Genomic DNA, 24,399 nt, shown 5'->3' with positions numbered 1-24,399 from the left:
GAGGGTCCCTCCCGGCCCCGCTGCCCCGGCGGAGCTGGGCTGGGGGAGGCTCTGCCCGCGCCCCGCCGCCGGCAGAGAGCCAGCGCCACATTCAGGAGCGATGAATCGCGGACAGGGGAAAGCTGGGAGCCAGGACTCCGTGTTACACGAAAAAGCGGGACAGGAACCACTTCAGCTCCAAGCAAAATCATCTTAGTAATTAAATAAAAAATTTTTAAAAAATTAAAAATAAACCCCACCACAACAGAAACCCTACAATTTAATTTAGAGAGAAGAAAAAACTTCTTATCTTAGCCCAAATTCTAATTTTGGTGATTTAACCTTCCCTCCCCCACCAATCCCCAAAAGCAAGGCCATTGTTTATAAATGGAAAATTCTCATACGAAATGAAGAGAGGCAGTCTGGCGTTGGAGGTAGAAGAAAGGACAAACAAATGCCCTCAGCTTTCCACTATGAACCTTCTGGTGGCCAGCAGGGACACCTCGGTGACTGGGTTCAGTTTTGGGCCCCTCACCCCAAAAAGGACATTGAATGACTCGAGTGTGTCCAGAGAAGGGCAACGGAGCTGGGGCAGGGTCTGGAGCACAGGTCTGCTGGGGAGCGGCTGGGGGAACTGGGGGGGGTCAGACTGGAGAAGAGGAGGCTGAGGGGAGACCTCCTGGCCCTCTGCAACTCCCTGACCGGAGGGTGCAGAGAGGGGGGATGAGTCTCTGGAGCCAAGGAACAAGCAACAGGACAAGAGGGAATGGCCTCAAGCTGCCCAGGGCAGGGTCAGGCTGGCTCTGAGGAAGGATTTCTGTGCAGAAGGGGCTGTTGGGCGTTGGAATGGGCTGCCCAGGGCAGGGGGGGAGTCCCCATCCCTGGAGGGGTTGAAGTGTCGGGCTGACTCAGGGCTGAGGGATCTGGTGGAGTTGGGAACAGTCAGGGTGAGGGTCATGGTTGGGCTGGAGGAGCTTCAAGGGCTCTTCCAACCGAGACACTTCTGCGATTCTGTGATACCTCCCCATGCGTCATCCCATTACTTTAGCCAAACTATTGGCTGAATTTGACCCAGAACATGAATTCCTCCAAAATTATCTTTTTCACCAAATGTTTTCCACCTTGGAAACCAGCCCCAGCCCACTTCACAGGCCCAGCAGGCAGGAGCAGGAGGTCCCAGATGCCCACACGTGGGTCAGGGCAAGCTACGTGACAAAAGGCAGAAATGAGGTTGCATCCCCCAGTCCCAGCACCTGCACAGCACCATTAGGCATGAGTGGCATTACTGCTCGTGCTGAGGCTGCTGTTGCTTGCAGGGTTTTGGTGTCTTTTCCTGCACTTTCACGCCTCACCAACACACTGCTTGCACAGTGGAGCCCGCAGGGCTGCGGCACAGCCTGGCAGGGTTTTGTCAACACACTCGATGGTGCCACATTTTCATCCTCGTACATGTGTCCCTGTGGCTCTGCCACTCATTTCTCTTCCAGAAGACACTCGGCCTGCAAAGCCCCAAAACTCCCGCTGAGTACAAGAAAACCTCCTGCCTAAGAAAATAAATGTGTTCTGTTCTCTCTCTGAGCTACCCACAGCAAAGCAAATATGGGCACAGTTGGGTCCCACCACTGCTTTGTTCCTTAAAAGTGTGTCATTTTAGTCAAACCCTTCCTGGCACATCTGGTCGACTTTAGATAGCAGAGAGAGACAGTTCCAGTATTCCTTCTGCATGTAGCACAATGGGCACTGTTGGGCCAGCAAGCCACAGCCTTTACCACTGTATTGTTCCTGACATCTGAAACATCCATAGCCCAAACGGAAATCATGGTGCCTCTGCAGCGAGAGGGCTGGGGAACACCATCCCCCAGAAAGGTGCAGGGCTTGGGGTACAGAGCTGCCCATGCCAGGAGCCATTTGACAGCACCAAATAGAGCAGAAGGGAAAAGAGAGGTAGGCAGGAGGATGGCAGCTACTTGCCCTTACAGCTAGATGTCCAGCCTCAGTGGGGGTGGTGGAGATGACCCAGGGAGTGACAGTGACCCCGAAAAACCTCCCCATTTGCAGACATAATAGATTGGGCTGCCTTAAGTGAGTTTTGGTCTCTTGCAGGTAAGGAGTCTCTCAGTACAGACTGAGTGTCCACAGACACTCAGTGGAGATTATTTACCTAATTAGAAAGGCTGAATCCAAAATGTGTTTGTAAATATGTGGCTTGCGTTTTGGTCTCTCATTGGGGTGGTTTTGTTACCTGCAAGGAATGCAGTGTTTCCCAAAGCCGGTCTCCTCATTGGCCCCCGTGTGGATGGGTAGGTGGCACATGGCAGGGAGGTCAGCACGGCCAGGCACCCCTCCATGCAAGGGTCACCTCCCACCTTCTATTAAGGCAAATAAGAGGAAGGAGGTGTGATAGGCACAGACCTTTTGCAGAAACTGGAAGGAAATGTTAGCAGTGGCATTAGCCATTCTCCTCTTTTTAGTGATCCAAGTCCAAGGGGTCTCAGATCAGGGCAATGAAAAATGGGACAGGCCTGTGGAGGAGTTAGGACAATGTCGTAGTTTGAGCCCAGAGGGCAACTGAGCACCAGGCAGCCATTTACTCACCCCTTCCCCTCAGGAATGGGAAAGAGAAAATAAAGCAAAAGGCTCAGGAACTGAGATAAGGACAGGGAGGGGTGGTTCATCCATTATAGTCATGGGCAAAAGACAGACTCGTCAGGGGAAGAAAAAGAACATTGCTTTAATTCAAACGCTAAAACCAACAACACTTAATAGATAGAGTAGGACAGTGAGAAGTATAACCACATCTTAAAAACACTTTCCCCCCATCCCTTCCTTCTTCCCAGGCTCAGTTTTATTTCTTCTCTCTCCACCTCCTCCCCTCCAGCAGAGCACGGGGCAGGGAATGGGGGTTGCAGTCAGTCCCACCACTTCATCCCCCTCAGAGTGATGACTTCTCATTCTCCCCTGCTCCAGCATGGGGTTCCTCTCACAGAAGACAGTCCTGCATGAACTTTCTCTGGCATGAGTCCTTCCCACAGCTCTTCCCAAGATGCTCCAGTGTGGGTCACCCCCATGTGTAGCAGTACTCCCAGTGCTGAACTACAACACTGGGGGCTTCTTCCCATAAAGTCCCCATCTTCTTCAGGTGCAGTCACCTACTCTGATGTGGGGTCCTCCACAGGCCACGTGTTGGCCTCTGCTCCACCAGGATACAGGGGGGGCCTTTGCTCTGGTGCAACTTCCCCCCTTCCTCCTCCTCCTTCTTTCCACCAACCTCAGTGTTTGCAGCAGTGTCCTTCTCATAACATCTCACAACGCCACCTTCTCCTCCCAGCTTCCCCCTCTTAAATACGTTATCACAGAGGCACAGCCACTGGCACTAATTGCCCTGGCCTTGGTGCAAAGGCAGGTCTGATTTGGAGCCGGGGAAGCTTAGAGAAGCTTCTCACAGTGGCCACTGCTGTGGTCCCCTCCCCTGCTACCAAACCCCACCACAGAAACGAGCACAGACAATCACCTGATTTGGAGCCATGTCAGGAGCTGCCATTAGGACAGTGGCAGCAGCAATGTTAAGGACCTAAGAGAAGTCCCTGGCAAGGCAGCCACAGGATATGCCTTGTGAAATAGCAAATGCTGTCCCAGCACACAGCCAGACATCATCTATCTGACCTCTGCATCCCCTCATTGTGTCCCACCAGTTAAACCTTTCTCCTCATCCTCAAGCAGACTGTCTGAGCTATCAGAGAGGAAGTCCTCCAGATCCTGCTGCCTCGTCTTGAACTCCAGAGCAGTGATGCGCTGCTTGAGCTTCATTTGAGCATCGCTGTACTCCACCAGGAGCCGGCCAAAGTGGGTGTGCAGTGTGTCCAGGCTCAGGGACAGCCTGTCCAGCTTCTCCTCCATGCTCTCCCCTTCCCTGCTTTCCTCTGCTGCTGACTCATCCAGCAGCCCTTCCTTGATCAGAATCTCACGGCCACGCTCCTCCAAGACCCTTCTAGCATCAGGATACTCTGTGACTGCTTCCATAAGATCTTCCTTTGACAGGCAGAAGAGATCAGAGTAGCCCAAGCTACGGATGTTGGCTGTGCGCCTGTTGCCCATTTTGCTCCCTTTAATGTTGAGGATGCTGATCTCACCAAAGCAGCCTCCTGCAGTGAGCAAAGCATACTGTGTCACTCCATCATCTCCCACCACAGCCAGTTTCCCCTCCTTGATGATATACATCTCTTTCCCAATGTCTCCTTTCCGGCAAATATAATCCCCTGGGCTGAACACCTGAAGGCGAAGCTTCAGCACCAGCTCCACCAGTAGACCTGCCTCACAGTCCTGGAAAATCCTCACTTTCTTCAGTGTCTCCAGGTGAACATTGATGGCAATCTCTGCCCTTAATTTATCAGGGAGATTCTTGAGGATTTCCCGTTCATCTACTGCCTTCTTGTTGGTCCACAGGTAGTCAAACCACTTGATGACTTTGGTTTCCATGTCTTTGCTCACCTTGCGAAACTGCATGTAGTGTTTGATGGCATCAACTTTTGCCTGGAACTCTGCCCTGGTGGCATTCATGTTGGATATCATGGATCCCACATTCCCCACGATGGTGGCAAAGATGAGGACACCAATGAGGAAATCAAAGATCACAAAGAGGTACTCTTCATCACGCACAGGGGGAGGGGTCTCTCCAATGGTAGTCAAAGTCAGCGTAGACCAGTAGAGGCAGTAGACGTACTCCCGGGTCAGATACCCATATTCAGGGTCTGTGATGTTGGGATAGACCCAGGTGTCCTCTCCAAAGCCTATGGCTTTGGAGATGGCATAATAAATGCACGCATTCCAGTGGATGATGACCAGGATGTAAAGAACCAAGTTACTGATGCGGAAGATGTTGGGGTGGCTGGTTCTGGTCTCGGTGCTATCAAAGAATTCAAACATGCGGGAGAAGCGCAGCAGCCTGTTGAAACGCAATTCAGGGCAGTGCAATCCCACAGCAAAGTATGCCAGGTCTGTGGGCATGATGGAGAGAACATCCAGCTTGAACTGTAAGGTGTGGATGTAGTTATCCCGTAACTTCTTCAGGTCCTTAACCAGGAGGCCCTGTTCCAAGAATCCTAACAGAGAAGCAAATGATAGAATTATCTTGGCTTATGTTCAGCTCTTCTGCAGGCTTTGTATGCACTTCTGAGAAACATTTTAGGGTATGTCATGCACATACGAGCATATATACAGAGAGTCATCCAAATTTTACCAGTTCCACCTGGTCTACTCAGTTTACAAGCTTTTGTTACCACTCAAGCCCTTCATCTGGCAAAAGCCACCTAAAGATATCACTTAGGGATTCAGTCTGTTGCTACAAAGAAATGGGGACACAGAGGTTTCCGTCCTCCAGAACATGAATTATTGCAGTTCCAACAGAAAACGTACAGCCACCTGCTGTGTTCCGAGAACATTAAATTCTACCATTTTTCAGTGTAGATAATTCATTAGCTGAACTGATGCAAAATCAGAGATACAGACCTGCAACTATGCCCGAATACTAATAGTAATGCACGTAATTTTGTACAATTATTCAAAGGTGAAGCTGAAAGCTGAGATGATTAATCTTTCATTCTGAAACTTACTCCGTTTCTCAGATCTTTTAATTAGATTCTTTCTCTGGAGACTGCTTCATACTAGTGACTGCCAAGGTAGACAAAATCCTTCCTAATGCAGCAGTGGAGTAAAACTCTCCCTTGTAGTTTATGTCCACTTTTAGGGGAAAAAATAAAAGCACTGACAAGTAAGGATACTGCTTCTGCTTACCTGTGTGCAGGTGGATCACTATGTCCCCAACATAGATAAAGTCTGAGATGTAGTCTAACACGAGCCAGAGGACAAGGTAGGTCTTCTGCAGGTCACTGAAGCAAGCCCTGGAGGAAGGTCATAAAATAGGGTGGTGAGACCAACAAATCTCCTTATCATCTCCAACTATTACAGATGAATATAGGCTGATTCTCAGGGTCCTTAACTCTACAACCAAGCTTGGCCACTTGCACCTCTTCTAGAAATTAAAATCCCCTTCTCTGAAAAATCTGCCCTCCTCTGACCTAGGTAAAGCAACATCTTGAAACCACCTCCCAAATTCACCTTGCAGCTTTACCCCAAATTCATGGTCCTTTCCAACTGGTGCCAGGGGACAGATGCTCTGCAGAAGTCACAGTGATAGTGGGGAATCCCTTCCCTTTAGGTTCCTACCAGCCCCAGTAGCACCAGTGCCAGTTGTCTGATCCTGACTGAGCCATGACAACCAGCTGAACAGGAGGATTAGAGGAGACAGGGACCCTACAGCCTCCCAGCTCACCTGGCTACAAGCAAGCACCAGTTATAGAGGACAGGAACTGCGATGACAGCCAGCCAACGGTAATACCAGTCTCCTGCAGGGTCCACCACAAAGATCTTCCATTTCTTCCTGGAAGCAGAGAGAAAACAGAGCTAGAAATGCATGAATAAAGGGCTAAACATAGACAATAGGGTTGGAAGGAACCATCGAGCCACACCCTTCATCCCTTGCACTAGACTGGCTCAAACATAGCTGCAGCTTGAATGCCAGTCTGTATCCTAAACCAAATCTCAGCAGTGCTGAGCAAAAATGTCCAGCACTGTTTAAACTCCTTTATCCCCAAAACGGGGCTCTGTAATGTTCCAGAAGAGTAAACTGTAAGATGGCGAGGCAAAGCAGATGCACACAGCACCCCCAGTGCAGGGCCAGAAACAGATACATGGAAGGTGATCAAAAAACTTCTCTTTACGTGACACTGCCTCTCCCAGATGAGGTATGGGTTGGTGCCAGACATATTTTAAGAGAAGATTAATTAGAGCAGGAAGGAAAGTGTGCTGAAGATCAGTGGGAGCACCAGGAGGGGATGCCTAAACCCCAGAGCAGCAAGCCGGGGGGTGGCAGTTGGCACTGCAAGGCAGCCATCACCGTGCTGCTCTCAGCTGCCTGCCTGCAGTCTGCTTAGTCCTGGGTCCAGCCTTTGAACTGCTCCCAAGTGTTTGATCCTGCTCATCTTGGGACTCTGAGATAAGATGTGTGTGCTCCAGTTGCCAGATCTCACTGGAGAAGGCAAGGAAGAGAAACGCTGCAGCTGGGCTGATAGGCTTAGCTGCTGCAGCCCGGTGGGGCAAAACTCCGTCTCTTTTCTTCCCTCCCTTCCAGCTTTTGAACACGCAAAACTCCCTCCAGTAATAGGAAAAAAACAACCCCCTTGCCAACAGATTCCCCATGCCTACCTCCCTGCTTCTGACAGCTTCAAAAGCAAAACCTCTGCCTTGAAGGCTCCTTCCCCACAGCACAGGCAGCAGCACCCGCGGTGCCCGGAGAGTGGGGACCAGCACTGAGGGCAAACCCAGCAGCACTCCTTCATGTTTGCTCTGGGTACAGCCACAGACAAGCAGGTGGTCCAACCTCCCCATTAAAAGTGTGTGGAAACTGCAATTTAAATGTTTTTTGAGAAAAGGACCCTCTGCTCCCTGGAACATACAGCATCAACACACAGGAAGCACTGACTCACCTGCAGCCAGCTGGTGCTGTTATAACACCCACAAGCACTAATAATGTCAATAACGGTGTTAATTACATTTGTAATTTCAGCTTTGGATCACTAGTGCTTCCCACGGCAGGTGGCCAGAGCCACAGATATTACACTGACTGTGGGGCCAGGGCTGGAAAACCAGGGTTCTGTGTTAACCCAGGAAGAGATTATAATCATCTGCTTCCTCCCAAAGGGTTTGCACTCAAACCTCCAACCGTGGAGGCTCCCACGGCCATGAAGAGCAGCTCACAGTCGGAGTTACCAGACGTGGGGCTCTTCTTACTTGTGAAGCTGAGGACCTGGAAACCAGCAGAAGTTACCACCATCTCCCCAGGAGTCCACTGGCACTGAGCAGCCCTTTCACAGCACGCTTCAGCTCCCTCTGATAATTAACAAGCTCCCCTTAACCTCACAGGGCAGAACGTTTTCTTCCATGACTAGTAAAGACCCAGATACAAGGCTCCAATATTTTTCTCCTACTGAAAACAATTATTTCTTGGCGTTTTAATTACCATGTATAATGTTAGGGTCCAGAGTAGTCCATGAGCTTTGCCCTTTAATTAGCCAGCAGAAGAAAAACCAGGTTATTGCTTTTCACCAGGAGAAGTATGAGCTGAGCAGATGAAAGGGCTGGATTTGAAAGAGCCTTTTCAGAAAGCTGCCGTCACGGTGTCTGCTCTTGGGCTGGGGGGGATAATGGGCAGCAAATGCATTCCCTTCATCTGCCTTCATACTGCTGATGATGAATGAGACTGGCAAATCCCAAGCATCTGTGCTTGCTGTGGTCTCCTGGGTGGAACCCCCGCACCCCTCAGCTTGTCCCCAGCTCCTCATATGCACAAGCTGGAGGTGCATTTCCTTATAGACTCAGGGCTGGCTCCAAATGCCAACCCTAGTGTTGAACTGCTCTGAAAATGGGGAGGCCTGCTAGCTGTCACGAGCCATGCAATGTGTGTTTGCTTCCAGGGCATGCAGCAGGGGGGAGAAGATCCCACAGGTAAGGGACAGGCCAGGTCTTTTCCACCGGGATGGACTCCCAGGTCCTGTGTGCCTGCGTAACAGCCCAGCAAAGCCAGGCTGCCTGCCAGGACAGAGGCTGGAGAGGGCAGGGAGGACCCTTCCCACAACTGCATCCCACCTCCCCCTTTCCCTTTCCCACCCGCCTCCATTAGCCATCACTGCTGGGAGCCCCCAAGCACCATGCACAGCTGATCTCCGGCCAAAGACAGCTGGGGCCACAGGAAAGGGACCCTACTTTTCGATTTCCTCCTCGGTCTCCACGTCCTCTAGATCATTGTCAGCACCTGCAGCCACTGTCTGGAGCTCGGGGCCCTGGAAACGCTCAAGGAAGGGGTCTGGCCTTTGCTGCTCCTCGTGCAAGCTCTTGCTGGCCCAGTCCCTCAGCACCAGCACCAGCCGGGCTATCCTGGACAGGGGAAAGAGGCAGAGTCAGGAGGTGTCTGTGGAGCAAGGAGAAAGCAAAATCTGGAGAGCAAGAAGAAGAGCTACAGCTGAGAAAAAACTCTTACAGCTCCTTCTCAAGCCCAAATACTTCCTTTCCCCCACACCCTTGTAGCGATGGTGTAGGACCAAGAGTATGTGAGCAAGAGAGTCCACCCTGGCAGAGTCCTACAGCTCCTTCCTCAGTCCTGCTGCCGTTCCCACAGGGACATAAGGAATGTGTGGATGACTGGGGCAGTGTGAGGCTGCCTGCAAGGGAGAGGAGCCCCCAAGCCCTCCTGAGGCCCAGAGGTGATGGAGTCATCCCCTCCTGCAGCCCCCTCCACGGGCACTGGGTCATGCAGAGCAGCATCCAGACACTGGTCCCTGCAGCCCTTGGATGCCATACAGCAGGAGAGGATTCTGACCCCACGCAAGTGTCCAGTGTCAAAGCCAGGCACAGAAGGCTCAGGCTCACCCTGGGCAGACAGAACACTCAGGTACCTGGCCAAGGCTTGCCTGCCTCGGAAAGCGGAGGCAGCTGGCTCACCCCCATCCAGGGGACCTCTTCTCTGCAGCTCTGAGGAGGGGTCATCCTGGGTTGAACAGGTCCTGCAGTGGGGAAAAGGTGAGGTCACTGCCACACCATGCCATCGTGACACCTGCCAGGCGAACTGGAGGATGTGGGCAGCTGCCAGGTCTTGGCAGACACCCCTCTCCCCTGCCCTACCACTGCCTCCCTCCACCAAACCAGGGGCCAGCCTGACCTGCCCGTGCTGAGCCCCGTCTCCTCCACGTCACCCTCCGCTCTGGCTTGGGCGGGTGGGCTGGAGTGGTGGTTGGCCGGTGAGCTGTGCAGACCATTACTCTTGGATGTCATCCTCTCTGTGAGGAGACCACAGGCACACACCCTGCCCCAGAGACCTGCAAAGAGCAGAAAAATGCCACAGGAAGAGCCATGCAGGGCACATCCCACTGTTTGAACGCAGAGATACAGCACAGCACAGGAAGAGACGGTCAAACCCCATGGGATGTGCCCATCCCACATTTTCTACCACCAGCCATCACTGATGCTGCTGTAAGAGTCCTGCAGAGCATTCCACCCTCCCCAAGAAATCCCACATCTGTCCGTGGCCCACAAAAGATGCTCTCCTCGTTGTTCAGGCTCTTTGGCCATTGCTGAGACAACAGCATCCCCAGCGAGCCGTGCCATAACAACGAGTCCCATGACAAGTCCACGGCACTCTCAGCACCGCTGCCTGCCCAGGGACAAGAAAATACACTTGTAAGGGATGTAAGTGCAAAGCCAGCCCTGGCAGGGAGATGCTGTTGTGCAGCAGCACAAGGTAGACTTTGCACATAGAAGGGTGTTTGTACCCAAGCAACCACCCTTCTTCCCTAGGGCACAGCGACCTACTGGTGACCTGCCCAACAAGCCCCACATCTCATCACTGCAAAAATTGCCCCTGCATTGGAAATTAAGGTTTGCTATTTAAAAAGAGCCTTGCCGAAGTTCCTGCTGGCAGGAGTGACCATCTGGTTTCAGAGAGCAGAAGACAAGACCTTACATTAACACATGGAGGCTGCTGAGCTGTTAAGTCTGTGATTTCACTGGATTTTATTTATCTAAAAAGCAAGAGATGCCCATGGGGCTTGCCCAGCCCCAGATGTGCAGCCCTCAGTATTCTGTTCCACCCCAGAACAGGCCACACCGTGTAAATGCACCTCATGGCAACACAGACTTGCACCTGCATGGACACAAAAGCGCCCGGGCATATCACCCAGCTCTACCTAGACCACATATTCCCACCCTGGCCACCCGCCGGGGCACAGTGCACCCTCCATACCCACAGCGCACAGGTGAGGCAGGTTCCTGGGGGTGACACGCTTGTGCTCTCACATGGTGCAGCCCATGGCCGAGGCTCTGCTCGCAGGAAGGCGATGCCTTGTACACCTCTGCCAACACACACCAAAGACAACGTCCACGCTGCACACACAGGGACAGCTGTCCACACCCAGGCAAGCCACCTCCCCAGGGCAGCAGAGCTGCTGCTGAGAAGCCACCACTGTCCACTTACGAGCCTGGTGTCCCCCGAAGCCTTCAACATCTGTCTGCTGCCTAACGCAGGCTAGCAGGGGTGGCTGGGGAGTATCCCTCCCCCAGGAGCCTTCTGGGCTGTCTCCAGAGCACACAGGTTTTTAAAGCACGCAGGTTTTTAAAGCACGCGTTGAGCTGCAAAGCAAAGCGAGCACTCCTGCCTTTCTCCCCTGCCCAAGCAGAGAAGCAGGTAAGGTGGCTGGGCAGCAGCCTGGCAGCGGCAGAGGGGCCCCCGCGGCGTGCAGGGAGGATGCACACGCGTGCGTCTGTCCCCGTCACTCCAGCAGCCCATCCCCTGAGCATCCTTGATGCCCTGAGCAGCAGGGCGCACTTCAGAGGAGTTCATAGCAGCCAGCTTTGTGTCTGGGGGATGAAAGGGGAGGAGGGGAATGTGCTGCTCAGAGATGATCCATTTTCCTACTCACACTTCACCTCCTCAGTGGCCATCCTGAGCAGCTCTGGGTCTGGCGGCTCCCCAGTCCCCAGCAAACCCTGGGGAAGGGTCACTGCCCACCCAGGGACAGGCACAGCCAGCAGACCCCAGCCAGGCTCAGGTCCTGCCACACCAGGTCACATACTGGGATTGTCGCCCAGGCTGCCTGCTCCTGCTCCCCTCCCAGCCCTCTGCCCTAGGGAAAAACAAAGCGGGTGACTTTTTCCCTGCTTAATAGGCTGTGCCACAACTACAGCTACGATGGAGAATTTGCAGAAGTAGCCACATTTTAACATCCTCCCATCCAGATACCTCTTCTCACACTTAGGGAGCACAAGATCAGATGTGCTGCTCTGGAGTCCCAGCAAAGAGAGCTTAGAGTTTGAAGATGATCACAAAATGCATCTTTCACCAATTTCTGCCATCATATTTTACTCACAAAGCCATTCTAATAATGGGTTAACAAAGAATTTGCATCCCCAAGGCAATAGGGAAGAGGGTACTTTTTACCCCCTTCCTCCCCTTGCAGTGGCTGAGGCTGGATCAGTCCCTGCCATGCGCAAGGAGCCCTGCCCTGTGTGCAGGGCTGATCTGGAAGCACCAGCACTGGGAGTCCCTTCGTTATCAAAGGTTTACCTTTTTTTTTTTTTTTTTTTCTTCAAAGCCTTAAATTCCACCTGTTCTGATCTTGCTGAAATCCAGGACAGCAGGGAGCCTGAAGGAAGAAATGAGAATTCTGCAGTCTTGGCCAGGGCTGCTGGCGGCATTGGGTGCCTCCTGGGTGAGCACCCAGCAGCAAGGGACACGTCACCCTGCTTTTGTCTCCATGCCACAGACCCCAACACTGGGGACAGATCACAGAGCAGCAGCACTGCAGCAGCATGTCCCCCTTCCACCTCTCCTTTTGCTCCCTGCCTGCAGCTGCCTTCAAAAGCAACATGGGAACCCCAGGAGCAGCTCCCTCACAGCTCGCTCAAGCACCATATTGCACAAGACACTATTTTCTGTGCATGTCATTGTGGCAGTGACCTAGGAGACACCCAGCCCTGCCACGTGTGCTGCCCTGGGACAAAGAAAAGCCAAGAAGAGGTGGCAGGGAGAGAGAAAGGAAATAAATAAAAGTATTGCACCCTAACAGGGACAGAATTAACCAGAAACTCTCCTCCTCCAGGTCCTCCCCCAGGCATGGCAGCTGGCATGTGTGTTTTACACCAGTTGGCCAAATGGCCTGGTAGCTATAGAGGGCAGAAATCCAGCATCTGATTAAATAAGCATGTGTGGCTGAGACATCCAGCACCGGGTCAGGGTCCTGCTGCCGCGGAAATAAACCTTACCTATTCCCATCCACTGGGATAGAAGGACCAGACTCCACAGCTGGTAGAAGAAACACGTCCAGAACACACACAGTTTATTAAAATATGCATTCTATGGGTCAGTGTTTCCAGATTCACACCAGGATTTATGCCTTACGTAAAAGTCACATTGTATCCCCCACAACCTGCCAATAATTAGCCTTTGAGAACACATACAGTTTGATCCCCTCTCCTTCAAACATCTTCAATCCACACTTTGAACATGATGTGTCCCCCCAGAGTGGTACAGAATCACAGAATCATCTAGGTTGGAAAAGACCTTGAAGATCATCCAGTCAACCCTTCTCACCCTAAATACAGCTAAATTAAAAAAAAAAAACAACCCAAACCACAAACTTCCTCCAAAACATGTTTGTACCTCTCAGAGATAATCAGCCGAACAATTTACCTACTCACCTGGCACGAGTCACACAGCAGCAGCCTCCTTATACAGACCCATTGTGTAAGGTCCCCCGGTAATCCTGACCATGTCCCTAAGCCACCAGCCACAGGAACCGCCTCTGCACCAGTGCTCCCATCCCTCAGAGACACCCTGCCACGGCACGGCAAGCCCACCTCACCATCCTGGCTCTCTTCTGCAATAAATCTGTGCTCTCCTCTGCTCAGCTATCGGGCACAGGTTCAGACCTGCAATTACTCGTGGGACAGTTATTTATTAGTCAATGTCCAGCTGCCAGATTTACAGTCACAGATGCTTGATGCAGTTGCAGGCAGAAAACACCCGAGCATCCCTGTCTGTAAATAATCTGTTGGGACATCTGGATGACCTGCAGATCCAGCTACAATTACTTATAAGTGGAATAGAGAGGTCCTGTTAAGCCCTGCCAAAAACCCCAGAGCCTGCAAGCACAACTCCAGCAGATGTGCTAGATGAACCACCAAGAGCATCTCAAAGTCACCTCAGAGCCAAGTGTTAGTAAACTCCACAGAAGGAGAGAAACAGCAAGGCTGTTGAACTGGGCTTGGTTTTAGCTGAAGAGCATCTGGGCCAAGAATTCCCCTCACCTGTGTTCTTGCACTGTCACTGAAGTTACAGTTTGGCAGCAAACCTGGGAGCGATCCTGCCCTCTGGCACTGGCAACCTAACAAATATCTACTGCTGCCCAAATGGGCAATTTCCCACGGCCTGTCTGGTGCTGTCACTGTTGGTACAAGGTTTTATAATCCAGAGACTCACCACGGGGAGGTTTCCCATTTAAATCTCTCTGGGAAAGAGCCAAGCTCCCAGATAAACCCAGACCTCAGAAACACTCTTACAGTCACTTTGGATCTGAACATTTGTGAAACCGCTGCTGAACTGCTTCGAGCAGGGTGGGAGCCAAGGAGATGGTGGCTTAGCAGCAGCTGCAGGGGTGGGAGCTCCCGGCTCCTCCAGCTCCATATCCTGTAGTGCAGGGGCTGTGGCACGTGAGAACTGGAAGTACTACTTCCACCAAAGAGCAGTGGCACAAGGAAGAAGAGAAAACCCACCAGCAGTTTAAAAACTCTTAACCACTCTACACAAGCTTTTGGGGTGGAAGATGAGGAACAGATGCAACAGCAGTTGGCTGAGGACCTTTATGGGGTCAGACTTGAGTTATCCTAACTGGAAAGTGATCAAGTAACTGGGCCCATCACAGTCTAAGACTAACAGGACCCCATGTCTGCAGACACCTGATGCCTTGGTTTTGCATCTCCTCTGGCAGGCAGGGCCAGAGGGTCTCCCATTGCTTTGTGCAGGATGGAGACCTCCATTTTCTTAGGAGACCTGGGCTCTTCACAGCAGCTTCCCACACAGGTGCTGACCCCATCAAACGCACAAGGGGCTTGCTAGTGTACACAGAGCATTTGCAACCACAGCCCAGCCCAGGGGTCACACCTGCTGGGTCATACTCCTTGCACCCCACCCCTCCCTGACACCCATCTCCAGTGGCTGTGGTACCAGGTCCAGCTTCGTCGTTTCCCTCACCCCCCTCTGCTGTTAGAGCATGGGAGAGAGATGGCACCTTCAGTGTAATCGGGGCCTAAAGGACACAGATCCCCAAGGGCCTACAGTGCAAAAAGCAGGTCAAGTTAAGAAGAAACACACAGTTTTACTGTTCGCAAGTTCACAAGCAAGGATCCTCTCCTGCCCTCCGCCACCCTGCCAGGGTTGGCCAGGGGAGGTTGGGGCATGAAAAATCATCTCCTCAGCCAGAGCCACGTGTTGATGAGACAGGCAGAGATCAGCACAGAGTAGACCAGAGCCTCCTTCTGTCGCCAGGTGTTGCACTGCTCCTCCAGCACGCGAAGCCTCCCCGAGATCCTCATCAACTGCAAAGGAAGCAGTGGGGCTGCTGTCAGCCCTGCAGCAAAGTGCAGCACACTGGCTGCATCCCAGAGCCATGGGACAGCAAGGGATGGAAGGATGGGATCTGCTGTCTCCTTCAGGTCCTTTTCTAGAGCAGCATAGAATCCTAGAATGGTTTGGGTTGGAAGGGACCTTAAAGATCATCTAGTTCCAACCCCTCTGCCATGGGCAGGATCACCTTCCACTAGCCCAGGTTGCCCAAAGCCCCATCCAACCTGGCCTTGAACCCTTCCAGGGAGGGGGCAGCCACGGCTTCTCTGGGCAACCTGTGTCTCACCACCCTCACAGTAGAGCATTTCTTCTGTATAACTAATGTGAATCTCCCCTCTGTCAGTTTATCCCTACCCTCCTGATCACGCCCTCCCCCCTTTCCTGTAGCCCTTTTCAGTCCTGGGAGGCCCCTCTAAGGTCTCCCCGGAGCCTTCTCTTCTCCAGCTGAACCCCCCAACCCTCTCAGCCTGTCCTCACAGGGGGGTGCTCCAGCCCCCAGCAGCTATCTTTGTGTGGGAGAATTAGCAGCAGTAACTCAGCTCCTGAGCAGACGCTTTAAGAAAAGCTCCTTCCCATCAGAACAGCATCTGAGTCCTTTACTGCCAGCAGATGGAGGGGTCTGGCTGTCTCCTGTAGCCCTACAGCTCCTCAGGGTAGGAGCTTGATGGGTCAACACACATGTAAGTCCCCGCCTAGTTCTCTATTAGCAGCATCAGTCAGGACCAGCTTGGCAGCACCAGCCCATCAGGACTGAGCAACAGATCCCTGGAGCCTCCTCATCCACCCTCCTATGGCTTTCCCAGGAAACGTTTGCAGCCCTTCACTCCATCTCACCTGCTTTCTCATTGTTGCCATCTCAGCCGCCTCGACCTCCTCCAAGGCACTCTCTGGAGCTGGGCCAGCCTCCTGGGAGCTGGGGAAGAAAAACAAAGATGCAGACGGACAAACACTGCTCGAGAGGTGCAACTGCCATCCCGTACACACAGCACTGTCACAGGGAGCCAAGCCATGCAGGTAACATGTGTGTGCCCAGGACATGCTGGACACCAGGAGAGAGGAAACAGCACCTGCACAGTATCTCTTCTTAACCCCCATTGTGCCTATTTATACCCGTCCACCCACAGTGATCACAACAAAACATGCCATGACAGACAACAGGGAAAACACATGCTTGTATTTCTTTAGAGGTCCAACAGAGAAAAAACATATTTACCAAGCATCCATTCTCTATAGTCAGAGGAATTCATTGAGGGTTGGATAAACCTTCTTTAGAGCCAGTCAGGTAAATAAGTATCACAGGCCCAGTGCTGAAATGGAGGGATGATCTCATTTACATCAGCAGGTGAGGATCCCGCTGGTGGGAAGTGGCCATCAACTGGGGGGAACTATCATCTGAGCAAGTGCGTCAGCCAGCAGAAAAGGGTCCTGTGTTTGCTGAGACAAGGAATTGTTCCTCTCCAGTATCTCCAGAAACCACAAGCTCACTTTCCCTGCTCCCCCTGACAAAAAAAGTATCACTTTTTGCTCTTATAGCAAATTTTACCTGCAACGGGAAACATAAGCAACCCAAGCACGCACCACTTTCTTCCATCCCTGGAAACAAGAGGGCCACCACTGGGGTTAGCTGCTGCACTGGCAGAGGCAACACACAGACCACGGATCTGCAGGGCATCCCCTGGAGCCGTGCTGCAGGGCCCACAGCACCGACCCACAAAACAAAGTAGGTCCACATGAGAAAAAACAAAATTGCCACATTCGGTCTGTTACTCCCATCAACATAGGCTGGCTCTACATCAGTTCTTCTATAACCAAAACTCCCCTAGGCACACCAGTAACTCGCATGGGCACTCGTGGATACCATACGGGCTAACGAGTGTCTAACACAGCTCCTTCAGAGACCTTGGGGAGGAGAGGGTATTTATTCCTGTTTGCAACATGTTGTTGATCTTGCTGAAGACAAGCCAGAGCAGCACATGGAGATTCACTGAATCTCTGTCTGAAAACACATTTGTGAGATAATACCTCTATGTAATGTAGCCAGGCTGTAAAATGAAATTCACAACAAAAAGAAAATCCAATTTCCCCCAGCACAGAGCCATTAAAAAAGGACACATCCTGCAGCTTTTGACTGAAAAATCCCAGTTGATACAGGTGGAACACCCTTTAGAGACTAGAAATTACTTTCCAGTAACTCATACTTTTCAAGAGGTCAGTGTCAGACAAATACTCATCTCTGTGCGAGACCAGACTTTTCTTTACTAAAATTACAGGATAAACAAGTCAGCTCATTCATTTTTTAATTTTTATTGTTTCATAGGTGTAGAAAGTTGTCATGCTGAAGAGCTACCGAATGCATCTGAAGTGATGCAAAGTACCAAGAAAAGGTGTTTCAAGGTGGCTGGCTTCAAAGCGAGCCCGAGCCCTGGGCAGAGGCCCCAGACTCAACCCCCTGCAGTACAGCAGCTCCACAAGCTACCACCTCCCGTCGTACCACGGCCAAAACCTCCTCTGCTCCTGATGGGAGGAGGGAGATGGTCTTACATAGCCACTAATCAGGTCTGTTGGCATGCCCAGATTTTGTTTTTTAAAAAAAACAAAGTGACATTTGAAGACAGTCAGCCTACTGTGGTTAAAAGCAGGGACATCACTTTGCACCGTCCGCAGACAGAAGCCAGCTCTGCTGCCTGCACCTCCGCGCCAGCTGGGGAGGGAGGGCAGGATATGCCACCGATGGCAGGGATGATGGATGCTCACTCTCCTCCCTTTCTGCCTGGAGGCTTTGCTCAAGGAGAATTAGAAGTATTTAGATGTACCTCTGGGTGCTCAGCAGTCTTAGAGCAGTGGGGACACCTTAAGGCTGCAGTGAGGTCTTTGAACATGTTGAATTTACTACACTTGCACAGATAAGAGCACGGTGGAGACAGTTGCTCCAGCATATCCAGAGAGATTGAGGTCACTGCATACCTGCTCCAGCAAGCATGCAGGCACACTGCACCCAGGCCAGAGGCATTGGCTACGGGATGAGTAACTTGGAGCAGCCAGTTGGAAAAGGTTAATTAAGAGTGCCCAAGATACAGCCAAGGGTGCTGGAAGCCTGAAGGAGAGGGTGTCTCAGGGGCAGGACCTGGGTCAAGCCATCTGTTCTGGATTTTGATTCCTTCACACATTTCTCCCCATCAAGCCACCAAGGAACACATAAAAATTAGCACTTGCTTAGCAGTGAAGAGCAGCTGAAGTCCCAGCAATGTCACAGGTGGCATTCAAGCACCCAGGGTGCCTGGTGTTAAGCTAAGCAGGAGACACGAGCTGGGCTGGGTTAGCAGGGTGCAGCCAGACTGCCTACACCGGGCACTCCTGGGCCAGGCACCCAGAGCTGGCAGACAGGACAGGCAAGGAGGACAGCCTGGGGCGGCCATGCAGGACCATCCTGCCCCTGCACCGTGCAGCCTGTGGTTATCAGAGCTCGTGCCTCAGCAAGGCAAAGGCAAGTCCTTGCAGAACGGCAGGGAGGTGGCTCAAGACGAGCCAAAGTCACCTGGATGGTGCTGGGTCTTGCAGAGAGTCCTGGACACGGTGGAAGAGCACCTGGCCCAGGAGGTACATGGTCTGGAAGATGTTCTGCATGGAGTAGATCCTGCCCGTCTCCGGGAGCGGGGGGAGCGGGGCACTGCGCACGGGCCTGGGGTGCACACAGAATCACGCCTGTTATTTCCTGGCCTCATACAGCACAGGCACAGCCTGGCATTTGGGAGCACCCCTCCTCGCTTCAGCGGCTCCAAGCATCTCCGGGAAATGCCATCGGCACCCAGACACCCGTGTCATCAGGTGGGGGAACCCCCTCCAGCAGCCCCCAGGCTCAAGGATAGTTATATGACTCCTCTGAAGCTAATTGTGGCTGTGAAATAACCAGACCTTCACCAGCTGCTCTCACAGGGGTTGCAGAAGGCAGGTCTCCTGCCACACAGGACAACCCTGGACTTCTCAGGGGGAAGGTGGCTCTGTTCTGGGATTAAATTAAAAAATTAGATAATTTTTCCACTGGAGAGAATCCAGAGCCCAGGATCATTATCACCATGCTACTGCTCACAAGCTATGCTCACAGAGCTGAAAAGCTGCATGCTCTTAGCCCACCCTGTCTGCAAGGCACTGCAAGTTTCAACAACCCTGGTAGAAACCCAGTGAAGCCCTGGTGCCTCATTTGCCAGTGGTCACCTGCCCGTAGGCCCCAGCACTCTGCCATGCTGGTGCTGGAGCACAAGACCATGTTGCAAAGCACTGGGAGGAGGACGGACAGAGCCGGAGAGGCTGGGACAAGCCAGAAGAGGCTGTGAGGTCCTCTCGGCCCAACAGCCAGGCAACAGCACGCCCAGCCCGCTGCGAGAGGGGACGTGGTCTCCTACGTGCATCCCCGCAGAGAGCTCATCGCCCTGGGGATCAGTGCAGCTGCCTTCAACGCTGCCAGACACAAACTTCTCTGACACCAGGAGCCACATTCCTCTTGTGCAAGAACAGGACTTGCAAGGCATTGCCTTGACCCGACCTGGATACCCTCCCACCTCGAGGCACCGACACCAGAGAATATCAAAGCAGCACAGACAACAGGAGATGCTGATCCCCCCACCCCAGGCAGCTCCAGGTTCATGCTCACCGCTCATGGTGCTGGCCTGGGCTCCGCAAGGCCAGCTGGACACAGTCACTTGGAGTTCTCTCCCGCCGTGACCTGCTACTGTGATGGCCCTGTTGGCATCAAACACAACCGTGTGAGCACAGAGACCCTGTACAGGGCGAGCCCAGCCCGTGGTCTGCAGTGCCAGGAGCCCATCAGCGTGGGGAAGGTCAGTGGCAGGATCTGACACTAGGGAGGGTGGAGAGACACGCTCAGAGCAGGGTGACCCTGCAAGATCAGCAAGGAGCCTGCTGATCTGATCTCTATTCAGATCAAAAATCCTCCACACAAAGTATCTGGGAACAGCTCTAGAATATCAGGGAGGTGAAAACACTTGAGAATGCAGATCAGCAGCTCCAGCAGCCAAACTCAAGCCTTTGCCTGCCCATGTCAGGGGCCTCTCTTTGAATTAGTTTCACACAAGGTTAAAATCTGCTTTCAGCTCTGACACCAAAACTCTTTATGCTACAGTGATGAAACAGCTCCATCTCGTACTTCATCCAAGAGAAACAGTGGTTGAAAAGGGATTTCAAAAGTAGCAGAAGGAGGTTGGGCGGGGACTGCACCTACTTCAGCCTACCTCCAGCTCACAAAAATGCAGTAAAAGTTCTGGCTGAATCAATGTCCCAGCACACAGGTGTGTACTGGTCATGGGACAGAAAGAGATCCCACCACCTCCTAGGAGGAGGTAGTACTCTGGAAGATGAATTTTGGCTTGGGCTGGTAACAGACCTCTGGAGAAACCCAACAGTGGGATTGCTCCCCCTTCCCATCACAGGCAACCCCGTCTGCTCTCAGTACAGTACCGATCGTTTGCGTTTCTGGGAGCTTGGTCTGCTGGCTCCATGCAGAAAAGGGAGCTCCCCAAGGCAGGTGGGCTGTGCAGAGGAGTCTGGGGACATGTGCACCATGAGAGAGGGGACCTTCCTTTGCTGGTTCAACAGGATGGGCCTCAAACTGGCATCTGATATTTCTACAGAGAGGAGAGAGGGAAGAATTAAACCAACCTGAATGCCCTCAGTACAGGAGAGAAGAAAGATCCACCCATGTAGGAAAGCCAACCCTATGTCTAGTACCAGCCATATATCAAAAAAACATGTCCCACAGGTGTGAGAGGCAGGAGAGCCTGGAGGGGCATGGACTGGAAAGCAACTGGACACACTGCTCCAGGAAAGCAGGTTTCAGAGCTGTTTTTCAAAGAGACAGGGCCATATGTCTGTGCATCCCAAAGCAGGGAGCCTACCAAAGCCATGAGGTAAGTAATGTGAAGGGAGATGCCTTCACATTTTGCTCCTCTCCTTTTGGAACTAAGGCCCATCCTGCCTTCTGTTAGTCACCTTTTCCCACCCCTCCCCAAGCATCTCCACACCATCCTGTCCTGCCTTCAAGAAGAAAGCTGACTGCAATACCTGCCCCTGTTCTCTCCTCTTGCAAGGCAAACCACTGGGGATTTTATAAAGGGATCCTAGTCTCTAGAATGTTGTAGAGTCCCACCAACCTTCAGCCACCCCAAAAGACAACCCAGGACATTACCTGCAAGAGAAATCCTATCAGGGATGTGCATCCGAAAGGAAGGAGGGACATCCTCTGTCACTGGCTCCTCATCCCCAGGACTGGAGCTATCTGCTACCTTCAGCCTGTTGGGAACCTGCATCCTCTGATTGATGGCTTCTGTGAAGAGCAGGTCACAGCGGGCTCGGTTCAAGTCCAGTCCCCAAAATGGCCACATCTTTTTTGATTTCCTCAGATTGCTTAGCACTCTGGGCTTCACACAGAGGAAAAAAAAAAAAAAAAAGCTGAGCGAAAGTGGTAGCAAGCAGCTCTTCCAAACTGGCACCTGGACAGGGACAACGCGTGTTCTATAAGAGAGCTAAAATAAGGCAGAAACAACCCAAAAGACAGACACAGAGTTGTCCCAGATAACGGGCTGTCCCACAGGGCCACTGCAGGTGGGAGCTCCTGTCTGGCAGGGTGAGAAAGAAGAAAGCTACGTGTCCTGGGAGCAAAGCACCTATTTCTTCCATTGATAGCAAGGAAAGGGCAATAATTCAGCCCACCTGTGGGAGGAGTTAAGCATACCCTAAAAAATAGTGAAAAAATTATTATTTTCCATCCAAAAGTAAAGGCAGGAGGGCTGGGAGCACATTTTCACGTTCATACACCTTCCAGGAAAAATTAGGTTTTCTAAAAACAAAGCACATGTTTTGTGACAAGATTCCAGGTTACCACAGGAAAAAGTGAGCACTAGACTTTCTCTGCACACTCTCCCCACCCAACCCAGCACCCATCTCCTCCAGGGACCCACACCACACTGAACAAGATGGACTTTTCCCTGAGCAGAGCTGCCAGATGCTGAAGCATCCTCTGGGAGGGGAAGGAAAAGCACACAGCAGCTCCATTGGGGGGACCAGCACTGAGGAGGGACAGTCTCCAGCTCTCACTGCTCCTGGGGCAGCCAACAGTAGGAGCAGAACATGGGACATAGGTGCTGTCTGGGGCTTTGCAGCTGCTCAGGATGGACAACTGCCCTGTGCCTCGGTTTACCCATGGCCAAGTCCCAGGGCTTTCAGAAGTGCTCTGGGGTCCAATGTCCCAACGCTTTCACTGAGTGATGTGAGCAGAGGGCAAACAACCTACATTTTTTGGGAGAGGAGCTGCCCAAAACACCTTCCTGGCTCCCTGCATATGCACTCTGTTCTTTCTCTAAAAGCTACAGTCAAGGAGAAAACCCCAACAAGCAAAGGCTGCCAAGGCTGGCGGACCCCAGCCAGACCCCAGTGCTGCCCCAACATCCCAGACACGCCACGTGCATGCACAGCCCCGCTGCACACTCCTTGCTGCCGCCCTTTTCTTGAAGGTTAAACCTTTAGAACAAATGCAGCAACATTATGCTTAGGTCAAGAAACATGTTCTTTGTGTATGTTGAAGCGACAGGCATCCCAAATCAACAGAACAAGGAGATAGCCTCCTCCAAGCAAAGACAGCCGGAGCCATGAGACCTTGCAGAGGGTACATTGACAACTTGGCAAACAAACCCAAGGTCCACCTATCCTTGGCTGAACTACCCGCATTATAATACTAAAAGTCATGCCTATGGGTCAAGAAGACCCTTGCCCGGGTGAAGACCCTTCCCCTGAGCATGTATAGTAGTAGAAGTATTGTATCAGCAGTAATATAATTGTATGTAAATTACTAACCAATCATCCTAGAAAGGATGGGCTTGGAAAATCACTAACTCAGCAAGTTTTGTGTATAAATACAGCGTGAAAAGTCTGTTAGTGTGCTTGATTTGTGGGAAATGACCAAGCACCGAGGCTTGGGCAACCCTGAAATAAATAAGCAATGTCTCTCCCGAGTGTGTGATTATTGACCTATTGCACACCGGGCGATGAATCCACTTTTCAGACAACACACTGAGCTCACCATGCCCAAAATGGTCCCTTTTTGCTTCCAGGTCAAAGTCTCCACCCTAAGGTGCCCCCACCTGCTCCAGCACAGCACAAACAGCCAGAGGACGGAGAGGTTTTCCTCTTCAAAGCTCAAGCAGGGAAAATGGGAGGAGGCAAGTGAGTGAGAGCATGCAGGGGCCCTGCCTTCTGTGATCCTGTCTGGGGACTATATTTAGCAGCGAGGGCTGTGACGCTGCGTTTCCAGGCCACACCAGGCCAGGGCTGCCCACCGCCACCCTCACTGCTGCTTTCCTGGGTGCTCTTGGCCCTCTCGCCTGCCCCAGCCCCCTGCCACCCCCTGGGATATCACCCAGGTGAGAGGAGCAGAGGGAAGCAGCTCCATCTCCTGAAGGCCAAAGGACCAGGTGGGACACAGCCCCCGATTCCATCCCCTGCAGCGGCTGGGCCCTGTAACACGGGTACACGAGGGCGGCAGAACTTGCAGAACTGGTCTGCAATAACCAGCACTTCCAGTATCACCTGCCTCATGCTGCTCTCTACTCCTCCGTCATTAAAAACCTTTTAATTAAACAGACAGAAATCTGCGGCGGCGATTTGCTGCTTCCAGACGCGCAGAGATGAGATCCCCAACTCTGCAACTGGGTCTGCCACAGAGGTGCTGCCGGAGATGGGTTGTCGGGGGGCTCAGCACCCCCCCTGCTGCCCCACACCTTCTCCACCACCCTGCCCAGACCCAACACTGGCAGGGGTGACACCAACCCACGGGTGTCACAACACACATGCACCCTGCTTCTCCCCAGAACCTCAAAGAAGGTGGATTTTTGCAGGAACCCCCCTCTCGGGAGTGGGACAAGTCCTGGGACAGTCCCAAAGCGTGTCAGTGCCACAGGAGAAACCTGCACCCGAAACCCAGCCCCACGGTCCAGAACCGAAGAAAACCAGGTTTCTCCTTCACATTTTGGTGCTTTGGAGGAGCAAACACCTTGTGTCGTTTCCTCAGCCTGTGCTCTGGGAAACCGGCATATATTAGTAACAGTAAATCTGGAGAGGGCAGATCGGTTCATTGTCTAATCACCTGTGAAACTGCTGCAGCTCCCCAAGAGCAGAGGAATGGAGGC

At 52.3% G+C, this 24,399-nt stretch overlaps 2 protein-coding genes and 1 long non-coding RNA gene across 10 annotated transcripts in view; 1 reads left to right on the top strand and 2 right to left on the bottom strand.

Annotated features, from left to right (window-relative positions):
- Positions 1-3,014: 3,014 nt before the first annotated feature.
- Positions 3,015-12,006, bottom strand: CNGA2 (cyclic nucleotide gated channel alpha 2). Its single transcript, XM_026848531.1, has 6 exons — positions 9,749-12,006; positions 9,486-9,593; positions 8,797-8,967; positions 6,308-6,415; positions 5,770-5,876; positions 3,015-5,078 (listed from the first exon to the last, which is right to left on the bottom strand). The coding sequence occupies exons 1-6, from the start codon at positions 10,027-10,029 to the stop codon at positions 3,655-3,657; spliced, it is 2,199 nt and encodes a 732-aa protein (XP_026704332.1). The 5' UTR covers positions 10,030-12,006; the 3' UTR covers positions 3,015-3,654.
- Positions 12,007-12,233: 227 nt separating this feature from the next.
- Positions 12,234-13,251, top strand: LOC113480022. The gene is made up of 2 exons (XR_003398415.1): positions 12,234-13,108; positions 13,161-13,251. It is a non-coding gene; the product is annotated as an uncharacterized LOC113480022 (long non-coding RNA).
- A 1,681-nt stretch (positions 13,252-14,932) lies between these two features.
- The window catches only part of LOC113480017 (fetal and adult testis-expressed transcript protein homolog), a 9,848-nt gene continuing 381 nt past the window's right edge, over positions 14,933-24,399 (bottom strand). For 3 of the 8 annotated variants that reach the window (XM_026848534.1, XM_026848535.1, XM_026848540.1), the window contains exons 2-6: positions 21,405-21,636; positions 20,678-20,844; positions 19,854-19,942; positions 16,040-16,118; positions 14,933-15,177 (exon numbers count right to left, since the gene is read on the bottom strand). In XM_026848534.1, coding sequence (XP_026704335.1) covers positions 15,046-15,177; positions 16,040-16,118; positions 19,854-19,942; positions 20,678-20,844; positions 21,405-21,636 — 699 coding nt within the window. In that variant the 3' untranslated portion in view covers positions 14,933-15,045. Of the gene's footprint in view, positions 15,178-16,039; positions 16,119-19,853; positions 19,943-20,677; positions 20,845-21,404; positions 21,709-23,355; positions 23,617-24,356; positions 24,385-24,399 lie in introns of those variants that run through there. The other 5 variants (XM_026848537.1, XM_026848536.1, XM_026848539.1 and 2 more) reach the window with 4 other exon arrangements.

This window comes from Athene cunicularia (assembly GCF_003259725.1).
Source record: "Athene cunicularia isolate RWA chromosome 4 unlocalized genomic scaffold, athCun1 chr4_part3, whole genome shotgun sequence".
Taxonomy (NCBI): Eukaryota; Metazoa; Chordata; class Aves; order Strigiformes; family Strigidae; genus Athene; species Athene cunicularia.
Note: the sequence above shows the minus strand (reverse complement) of the source record. Positions and strands in the feature narration are given on the sequence as shown.

Excerpts from the sequence above, each read along its gene's own strand:
- CNGA2 (XM_026848531.1), bottom strand. The coding sequence starts at position 10,029 with ATGTGGGATGGGCACATCCCATGGGGTTTGACCGTCTCTTCCTGTGCT. Across the intron at positions 8,968-9,485 it reads GGCAGGCAAGCCTTGGCCAG|GATAGCCCGGCTGGTGCTGG; the intron begins GTACCTGAGTGT and ends TCCCCTGTCCAG. Across the intron at positions 5,079-5,769 it reads AGTGATCCACCTGCACACAG|GATTCTTGGAACAGGGCCTC; the intron begins GTAAGCAGAAGC and ends CTTCTCTGTTAG.